Source organism: Ictidomys tridecemlineatus, chromosome 8 (genome assembly GCF_052094955.1).
Source record: "Ictidomys tridecemlineatus isolate mIctTri1 chromosome 8, mIctTri1.hap1, whole genome shotgun sequence".
NCBI lineage: Eukaryota > Metazoa > Chordata > Mammalia > Rodentia > Sciuridae > Ictidomys > Ictidomys tridecemlineatus.
Window position 1 is genome coordinate 12,047,556 of NC_135484.1, and position 12,480 is coordinate 12,060,035.

At 47.3% G+C, this 12,480-nt stretch overlaps 1 protein-coding gene across 2 annotated transcripts in view; it reads left to right on the forward strand.

Annotated features, from left to right (window-relative positions):
* Positions 1-975: 975 nt before the first annotated feature.
* Cnksr3 (CNKSR family member 3) overlaps positions 976-12,480 on the forward strand; it is an 87,052-nt gene continuing 75,547 nt past the window's right edge. The window contains exon 1 of one of the 2 annotated variants that reach the window (XM_013356923.4): positions 976-1,576. In XM_013356923.4, the coding sequence (XP_013212377.1) occupies positions 1,525-1,576 (52 nt within the window). In that variant the 5' untranslated portion in view covers positions 976-1,524. Of the gene's footprint in view, positions 1,577-1,880; positions 2,028-12,480 lie in introns of those variants that run through there. The other variant, XM_040283459.2, reaches the window with a different exon arrangement.

Below are 12,480 nucleotides of genomic sequence, written 5' to 3' on the forward strand. Positions count from 1 at the left end.
ATAGTGAATTAATGCAGTGGCTGGCACATGGCCAGCATTCACAGATATTTACTGAATGAATAAATATTAGCTATACCCTTGTACTAGATGCTAGGAGCTAGTTGGTTGGAAGAGGAAGAGGAGAAAAAGCTCTATATAATGTGAAGGAGGTTCAACCTTTAAGGGGTTACAGTTGCCAAGGCAAAATGTAAATCAATACCTGTAATTGAAAGGAAGAATCACTAAGGGCCAAGAAAACTTCTATGCATATTTGGAAGGCAGAATAGGGAGGGCTTGAAGGAGATATAGGCAAGTTTCCCGGTCTTTATTTAGGATTTTCACAGTTTAGTGTTAGCTCTGGTCCCAGATTGAATACTCACGAATGTGGAAGGGCTCTTCCCTAGTCGTTGAAACTATGCACACACTGTTTTTTTTTTTCTTGGCTGGCTAACAATTTCCCCCTCAAGGTTAATGACTAATCTAAATGAGCCTTAGCTCACTTTGCAAATATGAATACTATAATATGGCAAAGTGTAACGTGAAGAGCTGCCAATCTGCAGAGATTAATTTGAGAAATTGAAATACTGCAATAGCGTTACATTGTCATCTTTTCATACAAAAAATAAATAAAATAATTCCACTTGTAACGAGGACAGCGGAATGGAAAAGCAATATTGTGATACGAAACATTTTAAACGAACAGAACGTGTAGACCATACTTCTTTTTTTTTTTTTTAAGTGTACTGTTGTTCACGTTCAGAGACTGTTCTGCTCCAATAGGACCAGGGCCTCACGCGAGCCAACCGGCTCTCCAGGATGCACGCTGGAGCTACAGCCCGCCCCTTGAAAAGGAAAGTACGGCCGGGACGCTCAGGGTGTGCGCTCTCCGGGCTTAACCAGGGAAAGTAACCGGAGTCGGATCCTCCCCTCCCAGGAGTGTCTCCCGGGTCTTTGCCCCGCCCCCTCTTTTATTCGGGTAGCGACACCGGGAGCTGAAACTTTGTAATCCGAGCGCGCACGCTCTGCGCTCCTCCCTGTCAGGGCGGCCCCTGAGCGCGGCGCAGGAGGTGGGGCCCGCGGGCGGGAAGGCTCCGGGCGCCAGCGCACGCGGAGCGGGGACCCAATAGAGCACACGGCGCACCGAAGGAGCCCAAGGGGAGCGGAGCGCGCGTTCTGGGAGCCGAGGAAGCGGTCCCAGGCCGAGAGAGTCCCGGGCCGAATTGAGGCCAGGCGTCTGGGGTCGCAGCCCTGCGTGCTCGCAACTGCTGTCGCCCAGGAGCAGCAGCTGTGCCCGGGGTCCCGGCGGCGGCGGCGGGGAAAGGAGGAGAGCGCAGCTGGACTGTGGCAGTTGGAGGAGGAGCTGCGCAGCTGTCCCCTGGGCTGGCAGCCGGGCCGCACTCCCCTGACTGAGCCGCGCCGGGATGACCCGTTGACCGCTGCCATGCAGCCTTGACGGGGCGCTCTGGCGCGCAGGGGACGAGCCGCGGCGCAGGCAGCACTTTACCGCTGACTCCCTTAGCCCAGCGGGTAGCGAAGCCCTTTACCATGGAACCCGTGACCAAGTGGAGCCCCAAACAGGTGGTGGACTGGACTAGAGGTGAGCGGACCTGGGGGGCCCCCGGCGTCCTGCAGCCCTGGAGTGGGGCGGGCTGGAGCTGGGGAGGGGGTGCCCAGCCCCTCCTGCAGGCGAGACAAGACTGGAGCACAGCGCGGTGACAATGCAAACTTCTGCCGAGTGGCCTTTGCGCCCCTTTCGTGTGTGCCAGCTCTGAGCTGTTCCTTTCGGGGGTGCGGATTGTGGCAAACCGAAGGGAGCCCCATCTTTAAAACAGGAGTAGGGGTTGCCTTTCTCTGGGGATAAGGAATGGAGATTCGGGGCTTGGCGCTGGGGGCGCCCTCCCTGCCTGCCCGGGTGCCGTGCCCGGGAACCTGGCTGCCCGTCCGCGAGCGCAGAGGCACAAGGCGCCTTTGTGTGGGTGACTATCGCTGGACCTTGTAAATGCTGCCTGCCCAGTGCAGTCCGCGGGCATGACCGGGCGGTTGGACAGGTAAAGGGAGACCGCGGCCCTGGCCCAGCCTGTCTGTGTTGGTTGGAAAAGACGGTAGAGCCGGCAGCACGGCGTTTGCGCTGGAGAGAAACCTAGAGCCGAGACTCCCGGGGAGGCGGTGACTTTAGCTCGGGGAAGGCGCCAGTACCCCCCGGTGGCGCAGGGTTTTCAGGCCACATTTCTCCTGGGAAGGAGAGGTCTGTTTTGAAGCCCTGTCTTCAGTTGTGCGAGGATACGCAGTGGGTGATGGGCGGCGAAACAGGGCTAAGGGTTTACTCCTCGTTGTCTGTACTTTTTAGCGCCTCCCAAGATTCCCAGCAAAAGGTGCTGGAGGCTTCTCAGACCTCTTTGTACTCTTCCAAGAGAACAAAGTCCACCAACGACCAGCAGATTTTTCAGGGGTTCCCCCTCCCCACTTCAGCACCTCTGTTTGAAGTTACTGTCTTTTTCTTTTTTTCTTTTCTATCTGCTCTTTCAGGTGAGGAATGGTGTCCTTTCTCAATAATAATAACTAGAATTGTATAGCGCTTCACAATTTGCTAAGAGCTCTATGTTATTGCCCTTGGTCGTCCCAGTAGGCCTGTGAGGTAGGTGATGCTGGTAAGATCAGCTCATCTTCAAACGTCTCACCCATGGCTGCAGCATCATGGAAACCCATCATCTCATTTCTCATGCCTGTGCCTGTCATAGACCACTGGAATGGGCTGTCAGGTGTGTGGGTTGTGCTCTGGGTATGTCTGACCATTTCCCGCTCCTCTGGGGAAGGGAAAGAATACATCCTCCTTGAGAAGGGTGACCAGGATTTCCTGGATTCTTGGGTGAAACAAGGATGAAAACAACAAATACTTGGATACTGTGCCGCCATTTGTCTGGACAAATGGTAAATAGCATTGCCATTGCAGGGTAGACTTAAAAGCTATATACTTGCCAGTGCCCTAGTTGGAAATGAAGTACATTTTTCCATTCAAGATGCTACCAAATCCCCACCTAGCAACTGCTGAGACCAAGCTGGTGATGATTTCACCTGTATGTCCATCCTCAAGGACAGCATGAGAAACTGGTGATTTCAGCAACTTGGCCTCTAGAACCTCTCTGTTCAGTAATGGTAGCCAATAGCCAGACTGGCTCTTGGGTTCTTGAAAGGTGGCTATTCTGAATTATGAAGTGCTCTAAATATAAAATGCATGTGACATTTGAAGACTAGGTATGAAAAAAGAATGTTAGATTGTTAGTAATTTTTAAACTTATTGCATGCATGTTGATAGTATTTACATTTATTTCATATTGATAGTAACCCAATAGATTTATATTGGGTTAAATTTGTCATTAAAATTAGTATGACCTATTTATCTTTACCTTCTTAAGTAAAATTTGGTTATCCATGGTTCATATTTGTGGCTTACATTGTATTTCTATTGGACAATACTGCTCTAGAGGCACGAAAGGGTTACATCTTGACTTTTCTGAGTCTCTACCAGCCTATTTGGTAATGTACAACAAGAAAAATGATAATGGGCACACAAGAAGCTGTGAGTGAGATCTTCACACTCTTAAGATTTGTCATTGGTGTTTTTATTTATTTTTTTCTTTTGGCCCCTCTTGGGATTGGGAGAGAAGTGTAAATTCACAGGTTGTTATATTTGTTTAGCATTTAAAAGGAAGAGCTGATTAAAATGTGCTTTTGGTATCCAATTGCCTTGACGTTTGTGACTGAGCCAAGGTTGCTTTCATCTAGAAAGAGTTTTCTATTGACCTGAAAGAGTCAGTGTGGGTGGCTGAATACCTTTGATACTTATTAGGTTACATACCTGTGGCTAGCACTTGGCAACTTCATACAAAATACTTGTGCACTTTTGGACCCTTAGGTACAACCTCATAGAAAGACCTGGATATTTTCTTTGTTTGAATCTAAAAAAAGATGAAAGGAGCCAATGTATGACTGACGTAGGTGACAAGAGGCCACATTCTTCCAGACTGCATGGCATATGAATGTTTTTTTATAATAATGATAATTCAGGTATTGACTTTTAATAAATTGTTGACTTATGCAAAGTTGTTTGCTTATAGGACTATTTTTAGTGGTCTCTGCTAATCTCTCCTTCCAACTCTCATTTTATAAATACATCCCCAGATAAATAGCTCTTCAGGTAGACTTTGCCACTCTTGGTATTGTGTGGATATGAGTGTGGTGATTATGAGCCATGGAGAAAGCCTGAGGTTTAAAACTAAGCCTGGCCACATCTGCAGCTGAGCTCATGTTGATACTGTAAGCCAGCTTCATGCCTTAGAAAAGAAGTTGCTGTCTGCAGAATGAATTACTTCATCTAGTTTTCAGTTTTCTCATAATGTTAATAAATGCTCAGTAAATATTAGTATTGTATCAGGCATAGGTCTAAGTGCTGTATGAATGGCAACTCATTTAATATGCGCAACCAGCCTTTGAAGTAGGAACTGTTATTTTCATCTTGTAGTTGAGAAAACCAGGACACTAGTGTCACCCAGCTGGCGGGTAGCAGAGCAGCATTTGACCCCAACTGGTTAGATTCCGCCTCAGTCTGTCTTCTCAGGAGTTTCTTCTAAAGGCCATGCCTAGACACACAGAGAATCTTCAGCTTAGCCATCTGTAGGCCTTTAGGATTCTCATGATTTAATTATCAGATTATGTGTTAGTGGAGGAGAATCCTCCTTTGTGTGTATGTTTCATTCTGCATATTCTGTGTATACGAATATGCCAGGAAGTTATTTATAAATCAAATTAATTCGTAGCTCATGGCTCCTTGCCTCAGTAAAGACTTTTGCAAAACAAACGGATCTTTTACAACACGGAGAGTTGGCTGCACAGAAGAGCCAGTGGATTAACCAAATGAGGGTTTTGTTTTTCTCTGCTAAGAGTCTGGGGATCACTGGCCAGGCAGGATGAAATGGGGGCTCTGGTGCAGTCTGCAGCCCAGGCTCCTGTGTCTTCTCTGACACTCCCAGCACATGGCAAAGGGGTGGCCCAGCATGTCATGTCCATTTCATTCTTAATACCTCATTGTAAGGTGGCGGTGCTACCCCCCTATTGTGCTCCTATTCCAGGGAGGAGCAAGGACGACCCACAGAGGCTAAGCCTGGTGGCTTGGAGTCTTCCTCTTAGAGTTCTCTGAGATTCCATCCAGGGTCCCTGCCTCCATTTTAGTTGCAGAACTGTCCCGCGGCCACCTGATGCTGTCGGGGAGGAGGTCACTGTAGTGGTTTTTTTTTTTTTGTTTGTTTGTTGTTTAAGTGTGGTATATTGTGGCCTTGAAAAAACCTGGGATGTGGTCAGTAAGGAAGAAGTGGTGGGCGGCCCGTGCCTCTACCACCCAGGAGCTCACACACACTGATTTTCATAGATGAGCTTGCATAGTGTCAGTACCCGCCACCCTTTCCTGTTTCATCCAGCCCAGGGGCAAGCTTAGTTTTAGGAATAGTGTTATGACTTCTTCCTGGTAAGTCTTCTCAGGTCAAAACTTTGACTTATCTGAGGTCTTTGTTTCCAAACTTAATTTAAACGTTAGGAGTTTTGTTAAATGAAGATATGCAAGTAGTCTTTGTTTTCAGGCCATTGGGGAGTGTGCTCAGCAAGGAGGACGGGACCGGTTTGTCCCAGCGGGCCTGTCCGACCCTTGGCCATGATTAGCCCAGTTTTCATTCTAGAACAGAAGTCTTCCTGGCCAGAAGGGTCTGTTACCTTTCCCATCTCCATTCAAAGTGCAAAGTTTTTCCTCCTGGATAACTGAGCCTGCGGGATTGCAGGCTTTGGCCTGTGCTCTTACCTTGAAATGTCTACTAGTAGACGGTAGCCAGCAATCTTAACGTGGCTCTCTGTGTGCTCACGTAGGGGCTGGATTTCCATGTCATCTCTAGAGGGCAGGCCCACTGGAGTCCCTTGAGCATACCACCTTGTCCTGTTATGTTATGCCCTTCCCACCACCACCTATATGGAGGCCAGTTCTTTTTTGTAACCTGGTTCCAGTTTAGCGTGTAACTTTTCTTTTAGCTTCTGTGGTCATTAGAACGGAGAGGACTTTTCATTCTTACAGCAGTTGTAGGTCTACCTTTCATCCATAGGTTAAAGTACTTCTTTTCATTCTATTCTGTCTGGTTCTATTCTAGTTCCTGACTCCAATGATAGGTTTTTCTCATAATATTGGGAAAAAATTGATTGAATCATTTGTTATATGGCAGATGCTGATCTATGAGCTTGATTTTTGGATTCCCTCATTTAACTCTCAGGAACTATGTGAGCACATAGGGAGGAAACTGAGGCAGAGAGAGGATGTGCTTAGGGTGGCATATTGTGAGTGGTGGTGCCCAAGCTGTCCCCAGCTCCATGGCTTCGTCACCTGGTGCCTTGCACCAGGCTGGGAGGTTTAGTGGTTGGGAGCGTGGGCTTAGGAGTCAGGCTCCATTTGCATCCCAGTTCTGCCTCTGTAAATTACTGCTCCTGTTTTTATTGTTCCCTCTTTTCTTTTATCCTATAGCTCCAGGACATGAACTGTTCTCTCTGAGTAGTTGGGTCTGTCCTAAGGTGAATTCCAACCATCCACGTCCATCAGTCTGTGCCAAGGAGATTTCTCTAGTGTTTGCCAACAAGTCAGAGGGTCTGGGCAGGGATTGGAGCTGATCCAGAAGGTTCTTGAGTAGCTGAAGGACAAATGTCTCTTGCCAACATCATGAATTTTTTTTGTGGGGGGGGCGTTCAATCAATTCAAATCATAGTTCAATATTAAAAAAATTTTTTTTTAATAGTAACTGGACTTTAGTCAGGACGACATTAGGATAGCTCTCACTGTCCATTGCTGACCCCTCTCGGACATCTGGTCCCTCACAGGGACATTGACCTCTCCTGGGGCTTTTCAGAGATGCAGAAGCTTAGGCCTGTTAACTCGCAGTCTGTGTTGTAACAAGGTCCCCTGTTTCATGTTACAATCCACGAAGCCATTACAAGTTGAGAAGACCAATTCTGGGACATAGCTGCAGAATGTTTTTGAACTTTACTGATAGTCTTGCCATTGTGTCATTGAGTTATCTGATTGGACATGTGCTTGGTCTGTTTTACTTAAGTTTTGGAGTAATGACATTTAATTTGAGGATGCTTGATTTAGCTACTCATTAAAACAGAAAAGCAATCTTAGGGCGTGTGCTTATATTTATATAAGCACCACCTAGCAACAGCATCAGGTAATTCTTAGCAAACGAAATGAGACATTTCCTCTGAGATTGTCTTACCTATCCCTCAGCACTTCAAGAGTTCCCACAACGTCCTATTTATTTTTTTATTCTTCAGGCAATTAGGAAGGAGGAGTTTTGGGGTGGTTGGTGGTCACTATGGCTGCAGCTTGTTCTCAAGATCCTCCGTGGGACTTGGAGGACAAGATGGGCTTTTGGCTAGTTGCGTTGTCCTGTCGACTGTGACTACTTGGGGTTCTTCACGTTTACCTGATTTTTGAGGGGAGACTTCACTAATGATGGGAAATGACGTGGACTGTCACTTCGGGAATAAATAACCAGCACAGTTCTCAAAGTTTGGAAGGTCATGTTGTGTTCAGTGTCTCAAGCCTGTGCCCAAGTAGAGGGGGAAGGAGACTCTTCCCGCCTGGTCTCATCCATCAGACCAGCTTTTTGCATCTCATTGGGCGTAACTTTGAATACTTCTCTTGTCTGCCTCACCACTCCAGTGTCCTGCTTTCCCATGGCCATCCCCAACGGGTTGTGCTTGGGGACATTCACGTTCTCACCTCACTTTCCCTTTCCACTTTCAATCCTGCTCTTCCTGGAGTCGCATCCCTAGCTTGGCCATGACCTAGGCTTTGAATGAATCAATTGAGTCTTACTTCCATGAGTTCAGCAGAGCACTTCCAAAAGATTTGTCCTTTCCAATCTTTTCCCAGGCCTGGAGATGTCCAGATGAGCAGATTCTGCAGATGAGCAGAACTGAGGCTTTTGGAAGTTAATGGGTTGTCCAGAATCCAAGGGGAGGTGCCAGGACCAGATTTCACGGGCTTCTGTTTGGTTCCTCGTCTGGTCACGGTGGGCACCTCCCAGTTCCTTCCTGATCCCAGGTGTGGGAAGGGGCAACTTCAAGGAACCTCTTTCCTGATTGTTTCTTTGGGATTTATAGTCACGGGACTTGTTCCTTTTCTTTCCTTGCTTCCAGTACACAGCTTATGGAGGATCCTAGAGTTTTTGAGCTTGACCTTTTTGCAGCTGGGATGTTACTAGCAGTTCCTTGGTTGAAGTTTGTTGGTTGTGTTGTATTGTTTCAGAAGGCAGCTAGCTCAGTGAGGGAATGAATGATTCTATGAGGTTCAGTCTCTTATGAAAACTGACATAGTGTTTGCACACAACCTGCCCGAATCCCGCACTGTATTTTGAGTCATTGCTGCATTACTTAGACTATCCTAAGACAAGGTAATGCTATGTCAATAGTAGTTATGCTGTATCTTTAGGGTATAATGACAGGAATAAAAAAGTCTAAACGTGCCCATTCCAGACATTTTTTTTTCAATCTGCAGTTTATTGACTCTGCGATGGGGAAGCTGTGGCTATGGAGCGCTGATGGTGATTCCCGAGGACTGAGTCATTTCCAGGTCTTGTTTAGGGGCAGGGATCTGGGTGGTCCCTGCTTTAGTGTGGTAGGTGTGGGAGATGACAAATACAAAGTATATGAATGAGAAAATAGAACTGATACGTGTCAAAAGGAAAGTGAAGCATAGACGTGAAGGAGAGTGGGTGGATAAAGGCTCCTTTGGATGGAGTGATCAGGGAAGCCTTTCTGAGAAGATGACATGTAGGTGTGAATGGCAGGAAGGAACCAGCCATGGAAAAACTAGGGAGAAGGGCATCATAGGAGTGGGCATTAATAGCATATGCAAAGGCCCAGTGGTATGAGCTTGGAGGGTTTGTGGAATGGAAGGTTGTGGAGTCCTGAAGAGTGAGGGCGGTGGGGTTGTAGAGTGGTGGGTGGAGAGGAGGTGAGAGACACAAAGAGACCAGATCCGTAGGGTCTTGTATGTCACTGTCAGGTGCTTGCAAGTTTTTTTTTTTTTTTTTTTTTTCTGATGGGAAGAAGAGGCATGACATTATCTGATCTGTGTTTGGAGAGATCCTTGTGGCTTCCTGGGGCAGCAGTGAATTCAGGAAGCCCTGCTGAAAGGTGTTGCACTATTGTGGAGATGATGGTGTCTTGGACTCCCATGTTGGTGGTTTCAGCTTCTCTGTAGCCAAATCTAGGTACAGCCACAGCCTCAAGTTTCAGGGACTTAATATTATATTTGAAATTGGAACTTCTGTTTCTTTCTCTCCCCCAGGGTTAGGTGACCTCCCTTGCCATGGAGATGGTCATTTAAAATGGAGGCACACTCGGACCCTGCCTTCACATGCTTTTCCATGTCATTGTTCTTTTCCGGCACATTTTGCTGGAGCTACAGTTTCTGAACTGCTTATTCATCTATGAATAGGGTTTTTGTGAAAGTGGACTCAGCCTAGTTTGTTTTCTTTGACATCTACTGGCTAACTGAACAGTTTTTAACCTGCGACCAGAAGGGCAAACGCAGTTGTGTTTATTAGGACAAAGAAAGTCCTTAGACTACAGATCAATAGGTGGTAAAATTAGAAAGCCTTCTACATGAAACTTCTGGAACTTTCTATTTGAGTAATGGAACCGGCAGATCTGACTTAAAATATTTTGCTCTGCTGACAGACTGTCCTAATTTTTTACTTTAGAGAATATAGCCATTCTGGTTGAATAGATGCTATTTTGGGAAATTATCAGCAAGTAAGAATCGGACACTTTTTTTTTTTCTTTCTTTTTAGCACTTGATGCATCAATTCTCAATAGGGGAAGGCAAGTGGGACAGGGAATTGAAGGCTTGTCACAGAGCAGCCTGGAAGCTTTATCCTGCGACCCATGCTCACCTTCTAGGCCACCTTTCGGGAGACCATCTGTAGAGACCTGTTGGAGGAGAACCTCTATGTGTTATTTGCCAAAAGGCAGGATTATCATAATCTCAGTCATGCTTCCCGAGGAAAACCTTTGAGTGAAAGAAGCATTCTGTTTCCTGTTTTCAAAGATAGAAAGAGAGGGGAAATTCAGTGCTTTGGGTTTGGGGGAGTGTGTGTGTGTGTGTGTGTGTGTGTGTGTGTGTGTGTGTGTGTGCATTTCCAAACTGACTTAAGTCTGTGTAAATGGAACCATCTTGCATGTTCTCAGAGTAGCTTTAGATCACAGCGTCTTTAAGAGATGCAGGGCGACATACCAGCTGGAACGTGATCTGTGAAGTAGCAGAAAACTAGCGCACTGTGCAGGGCGGACCCGCTGAGGGACACCTGTTGGAGCTGGCAGCACCCTCTTAGCACGGATCTGCCTGGAGACTTCGCTAACCATGAGCAGATGACAGGTTTGTGAGCAGCGTTTCTGAAGATGGCTCTGTCGACACAGAAGCTTAAAATAGTCACTAATAAGATATTAAAAAACAGAAACAACCCTTCCCTGCTAGTGAGACATCTGAGACTCACGGGATGAGGTGGTTTGACGCTTAGCACCCCAGGCCAACCGGAAGACATTCCTGGGAAGCCGAGCTGTAAAGGGTGGCCTTTCTTGAGGGCTTTCTTCATTCTTGTTTGGATGGTAACAGAGATCAACGGTCCCTGTGGAATAGGGAAACCGAAGGGGCATCTGTCACTATGTGACTATCATAAATGATCACTAAAGATTTTTTTTCTTTTTAACAATTATTTTCTCTTTTCTTTTAAAAAATTTATTCTCATTAGTTAGTTTTTAAACCAAGCTTTTCAAGACACCTAGCCACATACGGGTGGTGGCTGCTAGTGACTTCTTACCGTTGTCCTTGAACCGGTTTCCTCAGCACCAGCCTCACCTGGGAACACAGACATTTGTGTCCTCAAGCCCAGACACACAGAAGCTCCAGGATGGGACTCAGGACGCTGGGTCTTAACAGCCCCTCAGGTGGTTCTGGTGGAGGCTGAGGATGGAGACCACTGGTCGCAAGCCTTCACATGGAACACACAGAAGTAAATGGCAAGAGTCAGAGGGTCCCATAACTTCTGCTCATGGTTGCCTTTTAGCTGATACATGATTTTGATGAGGAAGGAGGGCTTTTCCGGTAGGGATGGTGTGGCCTCTTGAAGTGGAGGAGTTTAATGTGCCTGGGTTTGTTAAGTGTCCTTTCCACAGTGCGGGCAGGAAGAGTTAAGGCTGTAGTTCCTGGGCTCCTGGCCAGCTGCTCAGTGCCAGGCCCAGGGCATCCTATTCTGTGCCTCTGTGAGAGCTCAGCCCCACTCAGACCCAGGAGGCCGGCAGCGTTTCACAGGTCTGAAGGGACCTGTTTAGGCTTCGTGTGGAATTTCCAGACCTTCCTCAAATGGAGGAGCAGAATGTAACACCTCCCGCATGCACCTGGGGAAGAGAATGGACAGTTGTTCTTTCTCACTCAGCTCCAGGATTTTGGCTTCGAACAAAACCCAGAGATGCAGAGAGAAGTGGGGGGGAAAGAAAGACACAGCAGAGAAGAGAAATACTGGCAGGGACCACTCTGTGGCACTTCAAGGTCAAGAGCTCCTTTGTCTCAGGACAGGGATGTCGAGTCTGTGCAGGTGGAGTGACAGCCCTACAGCCGTGAGCAGGAAAAGGGCACCGCAGCCGTGAACCTGAGGGCCAGGATGGTGTGAAACTCAGGCCCCTGCTGGGTCATCAGGCAGTGCAGAGATGGCGTGGGCTGGCGTGAGGCTTCACAGCTCGGCTTTACAGAAACGTCCTCCAGGTGGCCCGGGTGCTGCCAGTCAAACCATGTGTCTCACATGTCTCACTAGCAAGGAAGAATTGTTTTTTTAATTTTTATCTTTTATTTTTCCCAATACTTAGGGCAGACTGAGACCCACAGACACAGATATTGTTCATTTTCTGCTGATCGTGGACCTAAAGTTTCCAGATCTTTAGATTTTTTTTTTTTTGGTTGTTGTTTTTCTCTCTTTAAATGAATCCAGAAATCAGTTTCTCTGTGACATTTCCCAGGTTTTAGAAAACCATCTATGGCTTTTTGGCATAGGCCAAATAAAAACCCCTCTGGGCCAGTTTGTAATTCCCTCTGTGGATAGCAAGCATCAGGTCTCTGTTGTCTGTGTTAGTTAGGTTTTTGTCCCTGAGACCAAGGACAACGTAGAGGAGGGAAAGTTTATTTCGGCTCACCGTTTGGGGGGTTTAGTCCACGGTGGGCCAACCCCATGGCTGTGGGCTCAAGGGGAGGCAGAACATCATGGTGGAAGGGCGCAGTGAGGAGCACTGCTCCGTTGTTCCTGGTGACCAGGAGGCAGAGACAGGAAGGGACTGCAGGAAGACGCTCCCTTCCAGGGCAGCCCCCAGGGTCCCCGCTCCTCCAGCCACACCCCACTGTGTGTGTCTCAGTCTGTT